This window comes from Sturnira hondurensis, unplaced genomic scaffold, assembly GCF_014824575.4.
Source record: "Sturnira hondurensis isolate 20B ecotype Veracruz unplaced genomic scaffold, ASM1482457v3 Scaffold0018728, whole genome shotgun sequence".
In the NCBI taxonomy this organism is placed as follows: domain Eukaryota; kingdom Metazoa; phylum Chordata; class Mammalia; order Chiroptera; family Phyllostomidae; genus Sturnira; species Sturnira hondurensis.
In genome coordinates this window covers 20,187,017-20,211,355 of record NW_028091359.1, presented here as the reverse complement: position 1 = coordinate 20,211,355, position 24,339 = coordinate 20,187,017, and the positions used below count along the sequence as shown (strand labels likewise).

At 41.0% G+C, this 24,339-nt stretch overlaps 2 protein-coding genes and 1 pseudogene across 2 annotated transcripts; all 3 read left to right on the top strand.

The window, feature by feature from the left end:
* The first annotated feature begins 9,074 nt into the window (after positions 1-9,074).
* Positions 9,075-10,596, top strand: LOC119003598 (mitotic spindle assembly checkpoint protein MAD2A-like; annotated as a pseudogene).
* Positions 10,597-12,157: 1,561 nt separating this feature from the next.
* On the top strand, positions 12,158-12,994 carry LOC119003694 (2-iminobutanoate/2-iminopropanoate deaminase-like). The gene is given in 1 exon segment (XM_037070214.1): positions 12,158-12,994. A coding segment is annotated over 1 exon segment (414 nt). The 5' UTR covers positions 12,158-12,239; the 3' UTR covers positions 12,654-12,994.
* Positions 12,995-13,031: 37 nt separating this feature from the next.
* LOC119003693 (2-iminobutanoate/2-iminopropanoate deaminase-like) lies at positions 13,032-13,926 on the top strand. The gene has a single exon (XM_037070213.1). It carries the CDS (start codon positions 13,048-13,050, stop codon positions 13,501-13,503), a length of 456 nt encoding a protein of 151 aa, XP_036926108.1. The 5' UTR covers positions 13,032-13,047; the 3' UTR covers positions 13,504-13,926.
* Positions 13,927-24,339: the final 10,413 nt, after the last annotated feature.

Here is a 24,339-nt window from a genome sequence, read left to right as displayed (position 1 = left end):
TGAAATTCTGATACCTGCTACAACATGGATAGACCTTGAATACATTATGCTAAGTGAAATAAGCCACACACAAAAGGAATATTGCATTATTGCATATTAAATAAATATTATAAAAGTCTACTGTGCTAATTTGCTATATGATAAATGGGATTTCATTCTAACTTGCATCCTTTATTAGGAATGTTGAACATTTCCCCCTCTATGTATTTGTAATCATTATTTTTTGCTTGTTTGTTTATTTGGTAATGTTCTTGGTGCATTTTCCTACTGTTGGATCTATCTTTTCCTTTTTGATTAGTAAGCAATATTAATGGTTTTTCTGTTACACATATTGCAAATATTTTTCCTGGTTTGCCATTTTTAACTTTTTCTTTGGTAGAATTTGGCATAAAGAAGGTTTTTGTTGTTGTTTTTCAATCAGAACTGTTTTTCTTCATGTTTTCTACCCCTAGGGTCATATTTAGAAAGTCCTTCTGTTCCCCAAGATTATAATAATACTCAATTTATTTTCTTTCTGGAACATTTACGGTTTCACTTTGCATATTACTTTGCATGTGCTATAGTGTAGAAATAATGACCAATATTTTAGGGCACACAGTTTGTGTGATATGTACCGTGTTCTTTTTTTTTTAAGATTTATTTATTTATTTATCTTTAGAGGGAAAGGGAAGGAGAGAGGGAGAGAAACAGCAATGTATGGTTGCCTCTGGTGTGTCCCCTGCCGGGAACTGGCCTGCAACCCAGGCATGTGCCCTGACTGGGAATCGAACCGCAATCGTGTGGTTCGCAGGCCTGCACTCAATCCCCTGAGCTACACCAGCCAGGGCTACCATGTTCTTTTTTTTAACATATCTTTTTTAGTCTTCACAACAAATGAGGTAGTCACTTTTACTACCTTGTTTATAAATATGGGAGAAATGAGGTTCAGGGAGGTGAAGTATCTGGCCAATAGTTACATAGCTAATCAGTGACCAAACTGGCATTCAAACCCTAAGTCTATTTACCCTGAGAGATCTTAATCATTGCTGTATATATTTTCTATCCACCTCCAAAATTCACTAGTCAATTTTTCAAGTATCATTTGCTGTAAAACCCAGCATTTCCCTCACTGATCAGAATGCTGCACTTATCATCTGGTAGCGTTTGCAAAGTTCTTGGGTCAGTTTCTGCCCTTTTCTGTTCTATTGATTCCTCTGTCTATTCCCGTGCCAGTAACACACCGTTCTAGTGACTGCTGAATTATTTATACATTCTATTATCTGGAATGCCAAGTCATCCCTAGATTCTCCTCTGTTTCAAAGTTTTCTGATCTTTCTTCATCATTTATTCTTCCAGAAAAACTTTAGAACTTTGCTGCAAAGTCCCCAAGAAATTCTATTGAGATTCTTGCTGAAAAATAAGAGTGTGTGGGGAGGCTGGGGATATGGTGCCTGCTGAGAACTGAGTTTATCAGATTCCTCAGTTCATAGCACAAATGGTCTGTGTAAGGCCCTTCCCTTATCTTAACTCCTCTCTTATTCTTGGTCTACATTCTCCTTCCCCCACCCCCTTGTAAGTACCCACTGTTATGTGTTTGACATATGCCCTTGGATATGTATGTATTACTGTAAAATACATACCTCTGTTTTCCACCTGTGCTTTAAACATACATACATTGGTCTAAGGATCTTTTTGTCTTTTTTTAAAATTCAACACTTTGTTTTTATGACATATTTATATTCCTGTATGTAAAAATCTAGCTCATAGTGTAATGGGATGTAGGCTGGGAGGCCCCAGGGACCCCCAAAGAAGGAATTTGTAACAGGGTCCAGAACTTGGGGTGTCCAGTATTATAGGATATCCCCCAAAGGCCTGGCTGAGGGAAGGGAGACCAGGAGCAGGGCCATTGAGGGTTATTTTGCATATCAATAACAGCAGACTAATCTTTTAGCCTGAATGGACCTGGAAGGTCTGCATAACTTTGACCCATGATGTAACTGAGAGGCAGCTCCCCTTACCATGCCTGCACCAGAGCTTGGAGATGATTCAATCCACACCACAGGGCCATGCCTGCCAAGACTCACTATGGCAGCAAAAAAAAGCTGAAAAATACAAGAGTGCTGGCAGGTGTAGCTGATTGTGGAAGGAGTCGGAAATGGGGTTAGGGGGAGGTTCCAGGCTGTGATTTAATCTAAAGGCAGGCCACCTCCGGGTATGAGAGACAATGGAGGACCACGCAGGAAGGACAACTCAAGGCCATGTGGGAAAAAGAGGAGTGAAAGGAGTCCTGCTGGTGGGCCATGAGGAGGTGCCATGTGGTTTTCAATTAAGAACTAGAGATCACAGTGGTGACACAGCTGATGGTGCTGGGGACTGCGGGAGACCTGCCCGGTTGAGCATGGATTACTGGGAGGAATCATAGCCAAGCTACAGATTTGTATTTCTTTTTCCTAAGATATGGGTGGGTACCCTTGATTGGCCTGCTTCAACAAAGCTGGGGAAGGCAGGACTGTGTGTGTGTGTGTGGGGGGGGGTGTTTTAAAGGATCTTTGGGATTTTAAAGGCGACATTCCCCTATTACTCTAAACCTGTATAACTTTTGAATAAATAGTTCTTTTCCTTTTTACCAAACTCTGGCATTTAGAGCCACAATTCCGAACACCTGGTGGCGGGCAAGACAGACCTGCCCAGAAAGATCCCAGGGGAGGGGGCTTGTTTCGGTAACAGTATCTAGGCTTTTCCCCACACCATGGGTTCCTTTCGGTAACAATGGGTTCTACTACTGAGGAGCATTATAAAGGATATATCCAAATATTCCACTGGTGACAGACACCTAGGATGCCCCCAACTCCTTATTTCCACGATAGAGTTGCAGTGAACATCCTTGTACACGGCCCCTTATGGACCTGAGAACTCTCCAGAGTACATACCTCGGATTGAGATTGCTGGTTGTTGAGTCTTGGCATCCTTGACATCCTCAATTCTGCTAGATTTCTTTCTAAAACATCTGCACCAGTTTGCACTACTGTAACAGGGTGCAGCCAAGAGGGAGGCCTCAAATATGGATTTGTAATGGGGTCCAAAAGAGCTCAGAGATAATTGGCTCCACACCACAGGGTCACACCTGCCGGGAATGCTGCCATCTGTGGCCAACTGTAAGCGGAGCCAGAAATGGGGCTGCAGAGGAAGATTGGTGCTGGGATTTAAAACTGGGAGTGGCAGCCATTTGGCTTCTTTTTGGAACCACGCAGCTTGGGCATCTTGTTGGGACCACCATGTGGCTTTGGCAGAAGCAGGACCATGAGGCTTTGTATAGGTTGGGACCACGCAGCTGTGGAAGGAGAGGGAATCACCATGCTACTTGGGCAGAGGTCAGGACCACGAGGCTTTGGGGTGCTCCCTTTTGCCATGTGGCTTAGGAAGCAGGAGAGATTTTGCCTGGAAGAAAAGGGGTGAAAGAACTCTTGTTGGTGGGCCATGAGAAGGTGCCACATGGCTTTGGATTAACTGGAGATTGTGGCGGTGACATAGCTGATGGTGCCAGAACTGAGGGGCTGCCTGAACCACGGACTTCTACTTCTTTTCCTGAGATACTGTACCCCAGACTGGGGAAAGGGAGAAGGAAGGACTGTGCAATTGTGGGTATTCTAAAGGACTTTAGTATTTTTAATGAAGACATTAAGTCATTACTCTAAGTCTGTATAACTTTTAAATAAATATTCCTTTCCTTTCACCAATCTCTGCCATTGAGAGATGCCTTTCTCCTGGCATCAGGCAAAGTGAACCTTGTATGGGGGGAACCCCAGTAAAAAGGGGGGATCCTTTTAGTAATAACATATCGTTCAGCACCCCCTGTCTGTTCTGTAACACCACCATAATAATGCAAGAGGATTTTCATTTCTCTAATTCTCACTATCACTGGCTATTTTCCATTCTCTAATTTATGCCCCTTTGACAGGTATGAAATGGTGTTTCATTGTTTTAATTTGCATTATCTGTGAATTTCAACTTTTCTTCTTATGCTAGTGAGTCATTTCCATTTCCCCTTCTGTGAGTTACCTATTGATGCCCTGTGCCCATTTCTCCAATGGGTTTTCTGTTTTGTGTGTGTATGTTCTTTTATCTTTTACATATATGTATTTAATTCCTCTGGAGTGCAGATTAGTATATAGTAGGTAGTAGGAATCATACGTTATTTTTCTCCAAATAGTTATGCAGCTTTCCTGGCATCATCTACTGAATAATTTGTCCTCTTCATGTTGACTAGTAGTATCATCTTCATCTTATAGCAAGTTCCCAAAGATGTATGCTCCATTTCAGGGCTCTCTATTCTGTTCTTTTGGTTTCTGCATCTATTCCTGTAGTGCATCATTCTTGTTTTATGGCTGTGGCTTCATATTATCTCATAAAATCCGACCGACCTACTCCCCACACCCCTCCCCACATTGCTCTTTGTTTCCAAAATTCATTTAGTTACTCTAACAAGAGTAAGTTTGTCGGATTTCTCAAACAATCCTGATGGTATTGCATTTAACTTATAGATAAATTTTGGGAAAATCAACTTGTTAAAATAGTACAAGTACATACATTTAAAAGTAAAATAGAATTATAAAGTTGTAATGGAGGTCAGCAGTCTCCAGCTCTAGGCCTCCTCATCCCAGAAGCCCACTCCTCAGGAGCCACCACTTATGGTGTCTTAGCTCTTTCTTCTAGTATTTCTCTCCACAACACTAAACAAGGTACTTACAACTGTCACTTTAAATGTTCCTATTTTAAATGTTCCTATTTTAAACATTATCTATTGATTTCTTACAATAGGATAGGATTTTTCTCTGTTTTGCAGCAGACATTGACATACAGACACGTATCCACCTACACATACTCCTTCATCTTCCCAGTATTGGTTTTTTTTAAAGATTTTATTTATTTATTTATTTTTAGAGGGGAAGGAGAGCGGGAGAGAAACATCAATGTATGGTTGCCTTTTGTGCATCCCCTGCTGGTAGTTAGCCTGCAAGGAACCGGTCTGCAACCCAGGCATGTGCCCTGACTGGGAATCGAACCGCCATCGTCTGGTTCACAGGCCTGCGCTCAATCCACTGAGCTACGCCAGCCAGGGCCCTTCCCAGTATTGGTTTTATTACTATTACACTTTTTAAGAATTAACACTCAGTGCTTAACTTTTTTTAACATTAAAGCTCAGTTTCTTTATCTTTTTTGTCTTTTTTTATTGTTGTTCAAATACAGTTTTCTGCCTGTTCCCCCCACCCCAACCCAACACCCCAGGCCTCCCCGCTTATTGTCCATCTGTCCTTTGTCCATCTGTCCTTTATACTTGTTCCTGCAAACCCTTCACCCTTTTCCCCTGAAATTCCCTCCCCTGTCCCTTCTGGTCACTGTCAACCTGTTCTCAATTTCAGTGTCTTTGGTTATATTTTGCTGATTTGTTTTGTTGATTAGGTCCCTGTTAAAGGTGAGATCATATGGTATTTGTCTTTCACTGCCTGGCTTATTTTGCTTAGCATAATGCTTAACTTCTTATAACCATGTAAAATTGTTCACAGCTAAGCCATAAAGTGTGCCATGAATGTGTGTCTTTTTTTTTTGTGACAACTTTCTGTTTTCCCTGGGATTAAAAATAACCTTGCTTTTCCCAGACAAAAAAAAAGCTAAAGGAATTTATCATGACCAAACCAGTATTACAAGAAATGATAAAGTGACTCCTTGAAGAAAAAGATAAAAATATGAATAATAGAATGGCAGTACTACATACCTATCAATAATTACTTTAAGTGTAAATGGATTAAATGTTCCAGTCAAAACACATTGGTGGCTGAATGGATAAAACAAGACCCAAACATATTGCTTACAAGAGACCCACCTCAGATCCAAAGACACACACAAATTAAAAGTAAAAGGGTAAAAAAATATATTTCATGGAAATAGAAATTTTAAAAAACTGGGGTAGCAATACTTGTATCAGACAAAATAAAATTTAAAACAAAGGCTATAATAAAAAACAATGAAGGAACCAGCAATTCCACTTCTGGATGTTTATATAAAGAAACTCAAAACACTAATTCAAAAAGACATGCGCATCCCTATGATCATTTCAACATTACTTACTGAGATACGGAAGAAAGCTAAGTGTCTGTCAGACGACGACTGCATGAAGAAGTGGCACATACGTGCAATGGAATATGACAGCCATACAAAAAAAGAAACCCTGCCATCTGTAACAACATGGATGGACCTACAGAGTATTATGCTGAGTGAAATAAGTCAGACAGAAAAAGACAAATACCACATGATTTCACTCATAATAAATATAAAAAATAAAATGAATGAATAAAACAGAAATTCATAGATACAGAGAACATTTTGATTGGGGGGGTTTGGGGGAATGGTGAAAAAGAGGAAGGGATTAAGATGTGAAAATTGCCAGTTATAAAAATAGTCACGGGATGTCAAGTACAACATAAGGAATGTAGTCAGTAACTATGGAATTGTAATAACTATGTATGGTGTCAGATGGGTACTAGATTTATTGGGGTGTTCACTTCATAAGTTATATAAATGTCTAACTACTATGTTGTACACCTGAAACTAATATACTAATGTAATATTGCATGTCAACTATAATCAAAAAATAAAAATTATTGCCCTGCCTGGGTAGCTCAGTTGGTGAGAGCACTGTGCCAATACACCAAGGTTACAGGTTCAATCTCCAGTAAGGGTACATACGGGCATCAAGCATTGAATGCATGAGTAAGTGGAACGTCAAATTGATGCCTGTCTCTCTCTCCCCACCCCGTTTCTATCTATCTCTAAAATAAATTTAAAATTTAAAAAAAAAAATAAAAGGAAAAAATTATTTTAAAAAATGACTTTGCTTTGTTGGTTGGTTGGTTTCTTACGTACCTATCACATGCTCAAAATCTTCGAAATCTATCTCTAAAACTACTCTGAATGTACTCAAATATAGCTATCTTGGTAACACTGCCTAGACATTTAGGTTGGAAACCAACTTTTCTTTAGAATTTTGAAAACTTCTCTCTATTGTCTTCTAGCTGCATATATACATATGTTTTCATCCTGTTTTTATATAGATTTAAAAAAATTATTTACTTAGATATAATTGACATGCAACATTATATTAGTTTCAGGGGTACAACTATGATTTGGTGTTTGTGTATTAACCATATGACATAAATATAAACTGATATTCATGATGAGAAATCCAGTGTCATTTTGACTCCTGACTCTCTGAGTGTGACATGCTTTATTTTACTCAAGATTTCTGTTGCTTCCAGTGTCCTGATATTTCATGAAGATTGGCTTGGTATAGGTCTTTCCTCAACAAACATGCTGGATAATTAATAGGTTTTCTCCATTTGAAAACTCATTCTTTAATTCTGGGGAATTACCTTTGCTTTAATACTTTTCCTCCAATTATTTTTTCTGTTCTCTTATTTGCTAAAATTCCTATTATTTAGTTCTTGGGCCATCTAAACAAATAATCCTTTCTTTATTCTCTTCTCTCACCCTCCCCCTTTTCATTCTATATCTTAGATTTCTTTAACCTTATCTCCCAACTTTTTCTGCCTATATATTTTTATTTTCAAAGAGGCACTTCTTAGTTGCTGAATGTTCTTTTAATAAAGCATCTTGTTCTTATTTCATAAATTGATGCCTCTCTGACCACTCTGGGAATATTAAACATACTTTTTTTAGAAGTTCTGTTCTCTTCTCTCCATTGTTTCTATTTCACCCGAGGGACATCAAATGTCTGGTCCTTATCTATCCATTTATTTATTTTTATTTTTAAAAATATTTTGTTTATTTTTAGAGAGAGGGGAAGGGAAGGAGAAAGAGTGGGAGAGAAACATCAATATGTGGTTGCCTCTCATGTGTCCCCTACTGGGGACCTGGCCCACAACCCAGGCATGTGCCCTGACTGAGAATCGAACTGGCAACCCTTTGCTTCACAGGCCCGTGCTCAGTCCACTGAGCTACACCCGCCAGGGCTCCATTTATTTTTATGAGTGAGGCACAGAAAGGTAATTAGAAACTCTGTATATGTAAGGCTTGATATCTGGTAGCTTCATTGTGGGTGAGGGACCCAGTCATTTGTTTGACTGACCCACACATATCAGTATCTGTACAACTTTTCTCTCATGTAGTCAATTTCTCCAGAGAGAAACCCTCCAAATCCAGGGTAGGAGTTGGTGGGAGATAGTAGGAGTCTCAGCAGTCAATGTTCCTGGCACCAGGGAGAAGGAAAAAGGCTGTTAAGGTATGTAGATTTCCACTTGATCTTCCTCTCTTCAGTAAAGCACAATATCTCTGCCCTACTCTCAGCTATGCCTGGTGTTCCCAGTCCAGAACTTCTTTAATCTTTCTAGGTAGAGTACCTCCCATCTTCTGTTAGGAAGAAGTTACCTGCATTTGTAGCCTTGAAGAGTGACTACTTCTTTATACAGACTGTCTACTAATGTTTCTGCACTTAGCTCTAACCTCCACTCTCACCTTGAGGGCATTCAATACTTCCAACTTCTGAGGCCTTTTTCTTCAAAATGAATCTGCTGCTGCTTCCTTCTTGTGGCCTTAGTTCTCTGGAGGACTTAGCAGACCAGAGACAGCTAACACCTAAATCAGTTACTACTAATTCCAAAATGTAGTTAGCATCACTTATATGTTTCCTCTGTTACTGTTCTCTTTGAACTATGGGGCTTACCATAGTTTTAGTTCTTTCCTGTGACTTTAATAGGGTAACAGGAGGAACCAAAAAACATTTAGATTTAATTGGCATGATTAACCAGACAGCCTTTATGTTTTCTGTTTTTATATACCTTCCTTTTTCTCCTTTACTGGCTTATATTGAATAGGCTAAATTCTCTATTGTTCATTTAAATGGTATACCTATTTTTTATTCTTCTTGTGGTTATTCCTAAATAATACACTGCTGACAAATGTTTGCCAATTGGGTCTGTGAGGGTAACAAAAAAGCCCTGATTTGTAGGGTTTGCCAACTTCCATGGTATAAATACTCCTATCATGGCCAATTTCAAACTGCCAAGGTAGCACCACTGAACATGGAGTCGGAAAGAGAGGTGCAGGAGCACACCACTCTATGGTATTTCTGCCACACATACACAGTGGATGTAAATAACATCACAAACAGAAGGAGCAAAATATATTTACAATAAATTTTGAGTACTGTTTTTTTAAAAACTACAATTAGTTTAGCCTTGGCTGATGGCTCGGTGGATTCAGTGCTGGCTATGAACCCAAAGTTCACTGGTTCAACTCCCAATTGGGGCACATGCCTGGGTTGCGGGCCAGGTCGCCAGTTGAGGGTGTGCAAGAAGCAACTGATCAATGTTTCTTTCCCACATCGATGTTTCTCTTCCTCTCTTTCTCCCTTCCTTCCCTTCTCCCTAAAAATAAATAAATAATATCTTACAAAATAAATATATATATAAGTAGTTTTAATTGTAAGTGTGCATAAATTATGTTTTAATGATGGCTACACTTAACAATTGGTTTGCTCAAATTTAACTATCAGTTCTCACAAGCTGGACAAACTAGTTTCAGCACACCACTGCCTGGTATTAGAAAAATCCAAGCTTATATTTACTTTCCCTGTAAAATTTTTTACCATTTATTGAGGTATAGCTGACATACAATAAAATGTCACATGCTTAAAGTATTAAATTTTATTTTATTTTTTATCCTCATCTGAGGACATTCTTTTGTTGCTTTTAGAGAGAGAGGAAGGGAGAGAGAAAAACACTGATGAGAGAGAAGCATCAGCTGGTTGCCTTCACTACGTGCACTGGGATTAGGGATCATAGGCACCCGGACTGGGCACCATCAACCTAGGTGTGTGTCCTGACCAGGAACCGAACCGAAGCCCCTGAGTACAGGATGACACTCCAACCAATTGAACCACACCAGACAGGGCAAAAGTATTAAATTTTATGTTTAGACTTTTGAAACCAGATGCAGGGAGCTGCTGAGGAGCCCTGTGACTGCTATCTGCGGTGGGCGCCTGGCAATGGCAGGGCAGCTCTCCTGGGGGAGCTGAAATCATGGCTGAATTCTTCTCATTTGGCATCAGCAGCATTTTATATTAGATAAACAGTGTGGCACATATCCATCTGGAATCTTAACTAGGCTGCGGTAATGTAGATTCATCTTGTTAGTAACTACCAATTCTGAGATTATAAAATGCCTAAATAATGTGGTGAAACAACTAACAGATTGGTTATATGAGTATTCAGTTCAGAAACTGGTGGTAGTCATCTCCGATACTGAAAGTAGTGGGGTCTTTGAAAAACGGCAATTTGATACTGAGTGTGACAAGACTGCCAAAGATGACAATAAACAGTGAAAAGTATCAGAAAGCTATCCAAGGTGAAATCTGATCAAGACAGATCACAGCAATAGTTAAATTTCTGTCACTGTTGGAATTTCCTTGTTCATATCATCTTCTGGTTGATACAAAGATTTGGCTGTACCTAAAGTGAGATGGGTCAGGACCACAGTTTCTTACCACTTCTGCTGGATTGCTTCACTACTACAATCCACAAAGCCTACAAAACCTCTGCCTAAAAATAATAATGTAATTCTTGGGACTTCCAGTCAAGATGGCAGCATAGGCACACATGGCTCACCTCCTCCCACAACCACATCAAAATTACAACTAAAATATAAAACAACCTACACTCGGAACTGTCAGAAAACAAGTTGAGTGGAAGTCTGACAACTATGGAATTAAACAAACCACATCCATTCAGACTGGTAGGAGGGGCACAGATGCAGAAGAGGCCAAACCCACATTCACATGTGGTGAACAAAAATTCAGAAGGGTAAAATAAAATAAAATTTAAAATAATTTTTAAAAAATGCAGAAGGGATATCTTGGGAGCAAGGAGTCCCAGCCTCATACCAGGCACCCCAGCCCAGGGTTCCAGTGCCAAGAATATAAGTCCTCACAACTTCTAGTTGCCCAACCAGCATTATTGAGTCAGTGGAAGAAACTGCTGGAGCCCCAGGCAGTTCTAAAACAACCCCCACACATACTCATCTACTCAGATTCACTCCCTCTGAGCTCCAGCAGTGGGGTAGCAGCTGGAAAGGCAGCAGTGGTATACAAGGAGAAACTGAAGTGTCTGGCATCAAGGCAAGCAGAGGCCATTGTCTGAACCCTCCCCTGACAGAGGTGGCAAGTTGGTGCCATATCTGAGACTCCATCACCTGGCTAACACTGTTTGACCCTCCCTGGAGAGGCCCTGAGACTCTGCCCCACCCAATTTACAGGCCCAACCAAGCTGCTTTTCCCATATGAATGGCTGGTCTTGACTCATGCTTCAAAACTTCCTAAATACCATGAAACAAGCAACAGTTGGCATAGTGAGCACCAGGCTCAGCACTAGCAGCAGCCAGCCTAGATTCACAGTTCGGCTTCACCTGGGAATCTCCAAGCCCAGTACAAATAGCAGCCATATTAGATTGCTTTATAGCTCAGGCAGGATGTCCCCAGGCAAAACACAGATGGGAGCTGACCTTCACCTGTACCACCCAGGAAACCCCAGAGCCTGCACACCCAGTGTGGAGCTACAGACCATATCAGAGTACAACCACCCTGCCCCTACACAGCATATCCTCCATGGAGGGCAGAGGGTGATGATCAGTGGTCACAGCCAGTCCTTGCAGCTGACTGGCCTGGGTAAATCCCTCCCATTGACCTGGCAATAGCAATCAGGTCTCAACTACAAGAAAAATTGGGACAACTCTAATAGCATAATCAATAAAATATAACAAAATGTTTTTAGTTTGTCATAGAATCAAGCTTTAAATGACAATGTATACTTTTAAAACAATTTTAAAAATAAAATTTTCAGCTTGGGTGAAAGGGGAGGCTGTGACACTGGCCCCTACAGGACCTACTACATTAGGTGATGCTACCAAAACAGGGAGTCATAACAGCTCTACTTAATACATAGAAACAAACACAGGGAAGCTGCCTAAATAAGGAGACAAAGAAACAAGGCCAAAATGAAAGAACAGATCAAAACTCCAGAAAAAGAACTAAACAAAAGGGAGCTAAGCAATCTATCAGATGCAGAATTCAAAACACTGGTTATAGCCCCGCTACTTGGATAGACTGCCGTGGGCTGGTCTTGTTGGACGCGAGAGGTGCTACTGAACCAGGATCATTTTGACCCAGGGGCCTGAGGACAAAAGGTTTAGCCATGGCATCCTTAATCAGAAAGGTGATCAGCACCACGAGAGCCCCAGCAGCCATTGGTCCCTACAGTCAAGCTGTGTTGGTGGACAGGACTGTTTACATCTTGGGACAGCTGGGCATGGACCCTTAGAGCGGACAGCTTGTGCCGGGAGGGGTGGCGGCAGAGGCTAAACAGGCTCTCACAAACATGGGTGAAATTCTGAAAGCTGCAGGCTGTGACTTCACTAATGTGGTAAAAACAACTGTTTTGCTGGCTGACATAAATGACTTCAATACTGTCAATGAGATCTACAAACAGTACTTCAAGAATAATTTTCCTGCAAGAGCTGTTTACCAGGTTGCTGCTTTGCCCAAGGGAGGCCGTGTTGAGATCGAAGCCGTCGCTGTCCAGGGCCCTCTCACAGCAGCTGCGCTCTAAGCGGACCGAGTGCTACTTAGTCTGGAGTTTTCACAGTGTTTTTGAATTAATGTCTTAATTTTTATAGTCGACGTGGAGAAGTATACAATTGACTAAAGTATCTGAAGTATTATGGAAATATAATATAATAAAGGGAATGGAACATGAATTGGAAATGAGGAGACGAATCCCGTTACTGATACTGTAAGTTTCACTTATGCATGCAGATGCCTGGATGTGCGAAAGAATGAGTGTGCCTCCTTCAATTAGGTCCTTTTTAATCTAATGTTGTGAAATATTTCATTGTCGTGTCAGACATACGATTCTGCTTTTACTTGAGTAAAAATAAAGATTTCAGTTTGAATGGCNCTAGCCAGGGGTGGCAAGTTTTTAATTTTAATGAAGTCAGTTATCAATGTTTAATATTACATTTTGTGCTTATTGTGTCCTAGCAAAGAAATCTTCTAGCAGTGCACTTTATATTGATATCTTATCTTTACACTGCATCTCTGTCTGTTGCAGTCAAGCTGTGTTGGTGGACAGGACCGTTTACATCTTGGGACAGCTGGGCATGGACCCTTCGAGCGGACAGCTTGTGCCGGGAGGGGTGGCGGCAGAGGCTAAACAGGCTCTCACAAACATGGGTGAAATTCTGAAAGCTGCAGGCTGTGACTTCACTAATGTGGTAAAAACAACTGTTTTGCTGGCTGACATAAATGACTTCAATACTGTCAATGAGATCTACAAACAGTACTTCAAGAATAATTTTCCTGCAAGAGCTGCTTACCAGGTTGCTGCTTTGCCCAAGGGAGGCCGTGTTGAGATCGAAGCCGTCGCTGTCCGGGGCCCTCTCACAGCAGCTGCACTCTAAGCGGACCGAGTGCTACTTAGTCTGGAGTTTTCACAGTGTTTTTGAATTAACGTCTTAATTTTTATAGTCGACGTGGAGAAGTATACAATTGACTAAAGTATCTGAAGTATTATGGAAATATAATATAATAAGGGGAATGGAACATGAATTGGAAATGAGGAGACGAATCCCGTTACTGATACTGTAAGTTTCACTTATGCACGCAGATGCCTGGATGTGAGAAAGAATGAGTGTGCCTCCTTCAATTAGGTCCTTTTTAATCTAATGTTGTCAAATATTTCATTGTCGTGTCAGACATACGATTCTGCTTTTACTTGAATAAAAATAAAGATTTTAGTTTGAATGGCAGAGGTAAAGAAGAAGAAAGTGGACCAAAATTTTATAGAACATTTTTCTAATGGCAATAAAGTAGACATACAGATTAAAAAAAAAACAACAAAACAACAAAACACTGGTTATAAGGATGCTTAAGGAACGTAGTGAGGATGTCAACAGCATAAAAAAGATCTAGTCAGAAACGAAGGATTCACTAATTGAAATAAAGAACAATTTACAGGGAACAACAGTAGAATGGATAAAGCCTAGAATCAAAACAATGATTTGGAACATAAGGAAGAAAAAAACAACCAATCAAAACAACAAGAAGAAAAAGGAATCAAAAGAATGAGGATAGTATAAGCAGCCTCCGGGACAACTTCAAGAGGTCCAATATTCACATCATAGGGGTGCCAGAGGAGAAGAGAAAGAACAAGAAATTGGAACTCTATTTTTAGAAATAATGAAAGAAAACTTTCCTAATTTGGTGAAGGAAATAGACATGAAAGTCCAGGAAGCACAGAGAGTCCCAAACTAGATGGATGCAATAAGGCCCACTCCAAGACATATCATAATTAAAATGCCAAAGTGTAAATATAAAGAGAGAGTCTTAAAGGCAGCAAGAGAAAAGCAATTAGTTACCTAGAAGAGAGTTCCAGTAAGACCGTTAGCTGATTTCTCAAAAGAAATTTTGTAGGCTAGAAGGGATTGGCAAGAAATACTGAATGAAAAGTAGGGACTTACAGCCAAGATTATTCTACCCAACAAAGATATCATTTAGAATTAATTGGCAGATAAAAAGCTTCCAAGAGATAATGATTGGACTTCTGGCCAAGATGGAGGTGTAGGTAGACACACTGTGCCTCCTCCCACAATCAAAATAAGGACAGCAACAATTTAGAAGCAAAATAACAACCAGAACTGACAAAATTTAACTGTATGGAAGTCGGACAGCCAAGGAGCTGAAATAGACACATTCATCCAGACTGACAGGCAGGGCAGAGTAGGGCAGCTGAGTGGAGAGGGGTCATGGCACAAGAAACAATGACACTGGGCACACAAGACAGAGGTGGGCACACCCTGGGCAAGCAGGCGGTGGCTGGCAGACCCTGAGCACAGGTAGGCACTGGGCAGACACAGTGAGGAGGTGATTGTGAAGTGAGGCACTGTGAGCAAGCCAGCTGGCTGACTGAGTGGCAGTCCCACATTCCCACACAGATAACTGGGGAGCAAGACAAACTGCGCAACCCAGGGCCCAAGAAATTGGAAATAAAGCCACCGATTGAAAACACCTGGCGGGGTTGAGGAACAGGGAGAGACTCCCAGTCTCACAGGAGAATTTGTCAGAGAAACCCACAGGGTCCTAGAATGCACACAAGCCCGCCCACAGGGGAATCAGCACCAGAAAGGCCCAGTTTGCTTGGGGGAACCTGTGGAGGGGACTGAGATCTGATAGCAGGGCAAGCGCTATTGTTCCCTCTCGGACCCCCCTCCCACATACAGAGTCACAACCTAGCCACTGGGTTGTTCACCCTGGTGAACACCTAAGGCCCCGCCCTTTCATACGTAACAGGTGCAATAAGACAAAAAAATGGCCAAAAAGGAAGAACAGATCAAAGCTCCAGAAATAATGAAACTAAACAACCAAGAGATAGCCAACCTATCAAGTGCACAATTCAAAGCACTGGTGATCAGGATGCTCACAGAACTGCTTGATTTTCGTCACAAATTAGATGAAAGAATGAAGGCTACACTAAGTGAAATGAAGGAAAATGCACAGTGAACCAATACTGATAGGAAAAAAACTGGGACGCAAATCAATGGAGTGGACCAGAAGGAAGAAAGAAGTGACCAAACAGAAAAGAATGAAGAAATGAGAATTCAAAAAACTGAGAGGCTTAGGAACCTCCGGGACATCTTTAAACGTTCCAACATCCAAATTATAGGGGTACCAGAGGGGAAAGAGGAAGGGCAACAAGTGGAAAAGTTACTTGAACAAATAATAAAGAAGAACTTCCCCAATCTGGCAAACGAAATGACTTCCGGGAAGTCCAGGAAGCTCAGAGAGTCCCAGAGAAGTTGGACCCAAGGAGGAACACACCAAGGCACATCATAATTCCATTAGCCAAGATTAAAATGAACGAGAGAATCCTAGAAGCAACAAGAGATAAGGATACAGTTACCTACACAGAACTTCTCATCAAACTGTCAGCGGATTTCTCAAAAGAGACCTTACAGGCAAGAAGGGGCTGGAAAGAAGTATTCCAAGTCACGAAGGACAAGGACCTACATCCAAGATTGCTCTATCCGGCAAAGCTGTCATTTAGAATGGAAGGGCAGATAAAGTGCTTCTTAGATAAAGTGAAGTTGAAGGAGTTCATCATCACCAAGCCCTTATTATATGAAATGTTAAAGGGACTTATTTAAGTAAAAGAAGATAAAAAATATGAACAGTGAAAGGACAGCAAACTCACAGTTATTAACAATCACACCTAAAACAAAACAAACTAAGCAAACAACTAGACTAGGAACAGAACCACAGAAATGGAGATCACATGGAGGGTTAGCAACAGGGGAGTGGGAGGGGGAGAGGGGAGAAAAAGGTGCAGAGAATAAGTAGCATAGATGGCAGGCAGAAAATAGGGGGAGGGTAAGAAGAGTATAGGAAATGTAAAAGGTAAAGAACTTAAGACACATGGACATGAACTAAAGGGGGGTAATGTGGGTAGGAGAGGGTGTGCAGGGTGGAGGGGAATGAAGGAGGGGGAATGGGACAACTGTAATAGCATAATCAATAAACTATATTTAAATATTAAGAAAAAAAGAGCTTCCCAGAGAAGAGAAAATTAGAGTTCATCATTACCAAACCATTGTTATATGAAATGTTAAAGGGATTTATTTAAGAATAAGAAGAAAATCAAACTATGCATGATAAAATAGCAATAAATACATATCTACCAATAACTAAATCTAAAAAACAAACTAAGCAAATAAGAACAACAGAGATAGAATCATGGTTGCGAGATGGGAGGAGACTGTGGGGGAACAGGTGAAGAGATAAGGGGATTGAGAATTGCAAATAGGTAATCAGAGCATAGCCATGGAGATGTAAATTACAGTATAAGACATGGAGAAGCCACAGAACTTATACACAGTGACCCATGAACATGAACAATGGTGTGGGGATGGCCTGAGGGCGTGGTTATGCTGGGTGTAGAAGGACATAGGGGGAAAAATGGGACATTTGTAATAGCATAATTAATAAAACATAATAAAAATGTTTTTGTGTTATAAAATCAAGCTTTTAATGACAGTGTATGCTTTTAAAATATTTTAAGTAAAATTTTATGATATGACATATATATGTATAACTGTGAAAATCTTACCACTATCAAGCCTATGAAAATTTTAAGCTAGAAAGTAAACCATTATGTCTACTAAATTTTTGTTGTTTGCTGATCTGAGAGAGAAAGAGAGAGAAACATAAATTTGTTGTTCTACTTATTTATTCATTCACTGGTAGATTCTTGTATGAGGCCTGACGGGGGATCGAACCCTCAACCTTGGTGTATCAGGGTGACACTCTAACCAATTGAGCCATCTGGCCAGGGCCAATCTCCACTATTCTCTGATTCAGAATTTTTGTCTCTACAATTTTTTTCTACTGAAAATGTCTATTTGCTGATACAAGAAAAAAGTGAATAAATTCTAGACAGGCAAAAACAAAATACAGACATTAAAGGTAAGGTAGGAAGGGAAACTTCCTGAAGAAACTATCATTTATAAAGCAGCTTCCATATAAATTATCTATTGCTGCATTATAAACCACCCCTAAAATTACTGCCTTGTTCATGATTCTATGGGTCAGCAAATTGTGTAGCTTGGGTGGTTCCTCTGCTGGTCTTAACCTGGAGTCATGCATCTGTCTTTAGTCATCTGTGGTCTAAACTGTGACTGAATGTTCTAAAATGGCCTCACTCACTTGTCTGGCCATTGGCCAGTTGGACATAGGCAGGCTGCTCCTTGGACATACTTTGTTATCTTTTGAGCTTTGTATTAGGTTATTTCAGGCTTGTTCATATCTGTCTCAGGTTTACAGCCACAGACAAAAGGGGGCCAGCCCTTATGTACAAGCACATTTTAAATCTCTATTTGCATCTCATTTGCTAATGTTTCATTGGCTAAGCCCAGACCCAAGGAGTAAAGGAATAATCCCTACCCCTTGGTGGGAGGCGCAAAGGGATTTGCACATAAATGTCAGTAAAATCCTTGCAGCCATGTCTGTAAACTAATGACTTCTCCTACCACCTATTTAATATGTATTTAGTTAGTAAATGTTATGGAACATATGCTAGGTTCTAGGTCTAAAGAGAAAACAGACACATCATCTGTGCTGAAGAAGATTGGATTTAGTAAAGAACACAGACAACTAAGCTAACATCACAATGCAGTGCAATTGGAGCTACAACAAAATTTAGAGGATACTGTGCTAGGAGGTGGGAGGGCACATGTTTCACACTGGGTCAGGGACACAGGAAGGCTGCCTGGAGGAAGTGACTGCAGAGGAGAGTCTTGAGACCCTCTTAATTTGCCTCTTCAGTGGGTAGAGGTGGGGAGACGGAAAAAGGAAAGATTGAGAAATGAAGTGAAAGACCTAGCAGCTTCTATCAGCCTTCAACCATCAACTATCCTGCTTTCACTCATTAAGTGTGAAATCACAAAATTAAGATGGAAGCCCAAAGTTAAGCAGAACAAGAGCAAAAATGTCAGAACCATTTTTCCTGAAGCTCATCAGTGTCTTGGTCCCATCAGATTTTCCTTAAAAGCCCCTTTGTTAAAGTGATTTTCCTAGAGAAGGGTTGTGGACGGAGTGGCTACTGCTTACAGCGTCAGGTCTGGAGCACAGTCTTTTCCACTTATTTTCAGAGATGCCACCCAGCACAAGTTACCGAAAGAGAGCTATGATCAGCATCATGGCCAAACACCCTAAAGCAAGCAGAAGAATGAGGAGGAAAATGTCACAGTGGTACAAAGTACATGGTGCTCAATAAATACTAATTTAAAAAAGTGTTTGGGACTTCCGGCCAAGATGGAGACATAGGTAGACACACTGTGCCTCCTCGAACAACCAAAATAAGGACAACAACAATTTAGAAACAAAATAACAACCAAAACTGAGAGAAAATTGAACTGTATGGAAGTCCGACAACCAAGGAGTTAAAATAGACACATTCATCCAGACTGGTAGGTGGGGCAGAGTCTGGCAGCCAAATAGAAAGGGGTCATGGCACAGGAAGCAGTGACACTGGGTGAACAAGGCACCCTGGGTGGGCATGACGGCACCAGGCAGACCCTGGGCACCCAGGCAGCAGCTGGCAGGCCCCAAGTATGGGGTGGCAATGGGCAGACCCAGTCAGGCGGCAATTGAGAAGCAGGGCACTGTGGGCAAGGTGCCTGGTTGACCAGGCAGTGGTCACACATTCGCACGTAGATAACTGGGGAGTGAGACAGATAGTGCAACCCAGGGTCCTAGCACCAGGAAATGAAGCCTCAAAACACTGATTGTAAATACATGTGGGGGTTGAGGCATAGGGAGAGACTCCCAGCCTCACAGGAAAGTTCATTGGAGAGACCCACAGGGTCCTAGAATGCACACAAACCCACCCACCAGGGAATCAGCACCAGATAGGCCCAGTTTGCTTGGGGGAAGCTGCGGAAGGGACTGAGGTGCAAGAGAGAGTGGAGTAAAGCACAATACTTCCCTCTCAGACCCTGCCCCCAAATACAACATCAAAACCCAGAGACTGGGTTGCCCCGCCCTGGTGAACACCTAAGGCTCCACTCCTCATACACAATAGGCTCAAACACACCAAAATATTATGGCTCAAGTAGAAGAACAGCTCAAAGCCCCAGAGCCAATACTTCTAAGCGACAAAGAGATAGCCAACCTATTGGATGCACAGTTCAAAGCATCCAATGGTGATCAGGATGCTCACAGAACTGGTTGATTTTAGTCGCAAATTAGATGAAAAAATGAAGGCTACACTAAGTGAAAGGAAGCAAAATGCAAAGGAAGCCAATAGTGATGGAAAGAAAACTGAGACTCAAATCAATCAAATGGACCAGAAAGAAGAAAGAAATGACCAAACAGAAAAGAATAAAGAAACAAAAATTCAAAAAAATGAGGAGAGGCTTAGGAACCTCCAGGACATCTTTAAACGTTCCAACATCCCGATTATAGGGGTACCAGAAGGGGGAAAGAAACAGCCACGAGTGGAAAACTTATTTGAACTAATAATAAAGGAGAACTTCCCCAGTCTGGAAAAGGAAATAGACTTCCAGGAAATCCAGGAAGCTCAGAGAGTTCCAAAGAAGGTGGACCCAAGGAGGAACACACCAAGACACATCATAATTACATTAGCCAAGATTAAAATGAAGGAGATAATCCTAGAAGCAGCAAGAGATAAGGAGGCAGTTACTTGTCTGTCAGCTGATTTCTCAAAAAGAGACCTTATAGGCAAGAAGGGTCTGGAAAGAAGTAATCCAAGTATAAAAGACAAGGACGTACATCCAAGATTGCTACATCCAGCAAAGCTTTCATTTAAAATGGAAGGACAGATAAAGTGCTTCTTAGATAAAGTGAAGTTGAAGGAGTTCATCATCACCAAGCCCTTATTATATGAAATGTTAAAGGGACTTATTTAAGTAAAAGAAGATAAAAAAACCATGTATAGTAAATTGACAGCAAACTCAGTTATTAACAATCACACCTAAAACAAAAGCAAACTAAGCAAACAACTAGACTAGGAACAGAACCACAGAAATGGAGATCACATGGAGGGTTAGCAACAGGAGAGTGGGAGGGGGAGAGGGGAGAAAAAGGTGCAGAGAATAAGTAGCATAGATGGCAGGCAGAAAATAGGGGGAGGGTAAGAAGAGTATAGGAAATGTAAAAGATAAAGAACTTAAGACACATGGACATGAACTAAAGGGGGAAATGTGGGTGGGAGAGGGTGTGTAGGGTGGAGGGGAATGAAGGAGGGGGAATGGGACAACTGTAATAGCATAATCAATAAAATATATTTTTTAAAAGTGTTTGGAAGCAAAGATGCGCAGCCAACAGTTTGTGTATTTACTTCTGTTCTGGTCACTGGAATTTAGGGGAAGCAGGAACTTTCATGATTTTTTATATTTACTTCTATATCATTTGAACATTTAACAGTCAGCAGATAGTACCACTAGCATTGTAAGTTTAAAGACTTTGAAAAGAGAGCCAAAGGTCTGAAACCTTACCATTTGATATTACTACTACCACCAATAGAAATAAGTCTTAGTGCTCAGTTGGTATGTGCTAAGCATTTTATAAGTATTTAACCCATTACTACTCTGTCAGTTAGGTATAATCATTTTTCTTACTTAGAGATTAAGAAACTGAAATTCAGGTAGGTTGTATAATTTGTTCAGGGAGACACATCCAACAAGTGTCAGAGCAAGAGTTTGACTCTGGGTCGTTTGGCTAGAGAGCCTACTCATAATCACTGCAGTGTACCAAAATACTGCTATCAGCTCAGGGAAGGGACAAATATTCCTGGAAATCTGAGAGTAAAGCCCAAGGCAGCAGGTGTAATTCCTTTAAAGCTCATGTTTTACCCTTAAACTTCATTATAAATTACTTTCTGTCTTATAATGCAAGTACATTTGTTTGAAAATAAAACATGTAAGTTATTCACCATCAAGTCAGATGACTGCTCCAGGAAGATGCCCCATGTCTATCCTATGGCTTTGTGTGTCCTGGACACACCACGGTTTGTGTCCAGAGAACCGTTTGCCCCAGGTTGAGAAACACAGACAAAATCAGTTCTGTGTTGCTTCTGGCCTTCTCTGACAGATCAGAGGTCAGAGATGTTTTCCTAAGATCCTGAAACAGATGAGACATCGGTTAACTCTGGTCTCCTCCAGTTCCAGTTCAGAGGATATATTCTTCCTATTAGTAGAGCACAGCAGGTGACCTGTCTGGCTACAGCTGACAGATTGGCAGACCTGCTGGCCAGGGTGTGACATTCCTCAGGCTGGTCCCAGCTGACTCTGACTTGGTCAACTGTTCCTGAGAGTTCACAGCCCACTTTCCAGGAATTCACACACAGTGACTGCTGCCATGATACAGTTCAATCCAACACAGCAGTAGAAGGTTTAGTAAGTGCAAAAGTTTATCCACAAAGGAAAAAAAATGGAAGTAGGTAGTGGTAATTGTTATACACCATTGTGAATGTAATTAAAGCCACTGAATTCCACACTTAAAAACAGTTAAAATGGCCAATCTTCTTTTAAAATTTATTTATCTTTAGAGGGGAAGGGAAGGAGAGAGGGAGAGAAATATCAATGTATGGTTGCCTCTCCTGTGTACCCTGCTGGGAACTGGCCTGCAACCCAGGCATGTGCCCTGACTGGGAATCGAACCACAATACTGGTGGTTTCCAGGCCCGCACTCAATCCACTGAGCCACACCAGCCAGGGCTAAAGTGGCAAATCCTTTTTATTTTTTATTTTATTTTATTTTTTTAAGATTTATTTATTTATTTATCTTTAGAGGGGAAGGGAAGGAGAGAAGGAGAGAAATACCAATGTATGGTTGCCTCTCGTGAGTCCCCCGCTGGGAACTGGCCTGCAACCCAGGCATGTGCCCCGACTGGGAATCGAACCTCGATGGTGTGGTTCACAGGCCCGCGCTCAATCCACTGAGCTACACCAGCCAGGGTTAAAGTGGCAAATCTTATGTCACATATTTTACCACAACAGTAAAGTGGTAAAAAAAATATCCTCAGACAAACAATATTTGGTCTGGGCCTCATGAATATTTTGGGATTGGGAAATGGTAACTGTTCCAGATGGATGGAACCATTAACCAAGGGGAGAGCAAATCTAATCCTGTAACCTGAAATCCCTTCAATTGCTCACCATTACTGTTGGGATAAAGACCAAAAGCCTTAACAGCTTCTGAGGTCCTATGTGGTCATCTCATTTTGTGCCACTTCTCCCCTTGCTTTTCCTGTGCCAGCCACCCTGGTTTTTCTTCTCTTCCTTTCAACATGCAAAACTCCTTTCCACTTTAGGGCCAATGCAAAGGGACTTTTTCCCTTTGCTTGAAACCATTTTACACCCCACTCCATCCTTGGCTAACTCAATTCAAGCATCACTTCCTCAGAGAGCCCCCAATATGGCTCAGATTCCATGTTACATATGCTGATAAAACCACATATCTTCTTGTTGTAAACGAAAATCACAGAAAAACTCCAAATAACAGGAGTTTAAACAAAACCAAAGCTCATTTCTCTTTCCTGTTCACAAGTCCTGGGCTGCTCCAGGGTACCTGGAACTCAGGTTTGTTCTATCATTTTCTTGCATCACACATGGCTTTCATTCTCAAAGTTTCTTCATGATCCAAGACAGCAGCTGGAGCTTCAGCTATTATGTCCACATTCTCACAAGCAAGAAGGAGGAGGAAAAGAGGGCAAGCCTCCTCCCTTTAAAGACATTTTCTGGAAGTTGTACATACCATTTTGGCTTACATACCAGAATTTAGCCACATGACCACATCTAGTTGCAAGAAGGCTGATAAATGTGTTTGTTATTGTAGGTAAACATATATACACCTGGTAGTGGACATTTACTTACGTTACTCATAAAGAAGGGGAGAATGGACAGCACAGAATAAAACATTTCTGTTATCACAGCTCTTTTGGATTGCATAATCTCTAATGCAGATCAAAAACTGCCATGTGTGGGCCAAATTTAGTTCATAGTAGTAAAGCATGATGATTAAGAGAAGTCTCTAGAGCCAGATGACTGAGTTCAAATTCTGCTCTGCAACTTATTAATCATATGACTGGATAACTTAATTTCTTTGCCTCAGTTTTCTCATCTGTAAAGTGGAGGAAATGACATAAATGACTTTACAGGTTGTTATACAGACCAAATAATTGATACTTGTAAAGTACTTAGGAAAGTACCCAACACATAATAAGTACTCTTAAATACTTTGATTTGCCTATTAGTTACTAGCAACTGAAATGAAAATCAAAATTAAAATCTAGGCTTCTGGCTTCTTTTTTCCCTTTTGCAAAGCCTAGCAACCTAGCCTCACATCATTCCTGATATGTTATGACTGGCCAGAACAGAGTGGCAGCTGCCCAGATAAGATGGAGCATAAGCCCCACTCAGAGCAGGCATCTTTTCCTAATTTGCACAAAGACAGAGTGTAGGCTAGTGGGCAACCCTGGCAAAGGTGGCAAGCACAGGGACATCAAACAATGTCTTAAGGAGGGGGAATGTCAGGTGGTTAGCCAGGGCACTGATCACTAATGTTCAATTTTAAGCTGTAGTCCAACCTGTAAAGTGTTGTGATTCTGTATTTTAATGGAGTCTGCTGCACACAAAGTTTGAGGTTAGTAGTACAGCATTTTTGGGGAAAGGAAGGAATGAGGTTGTCCAGCAAGGAACAAAAGATGATGATGAAAACAGCAA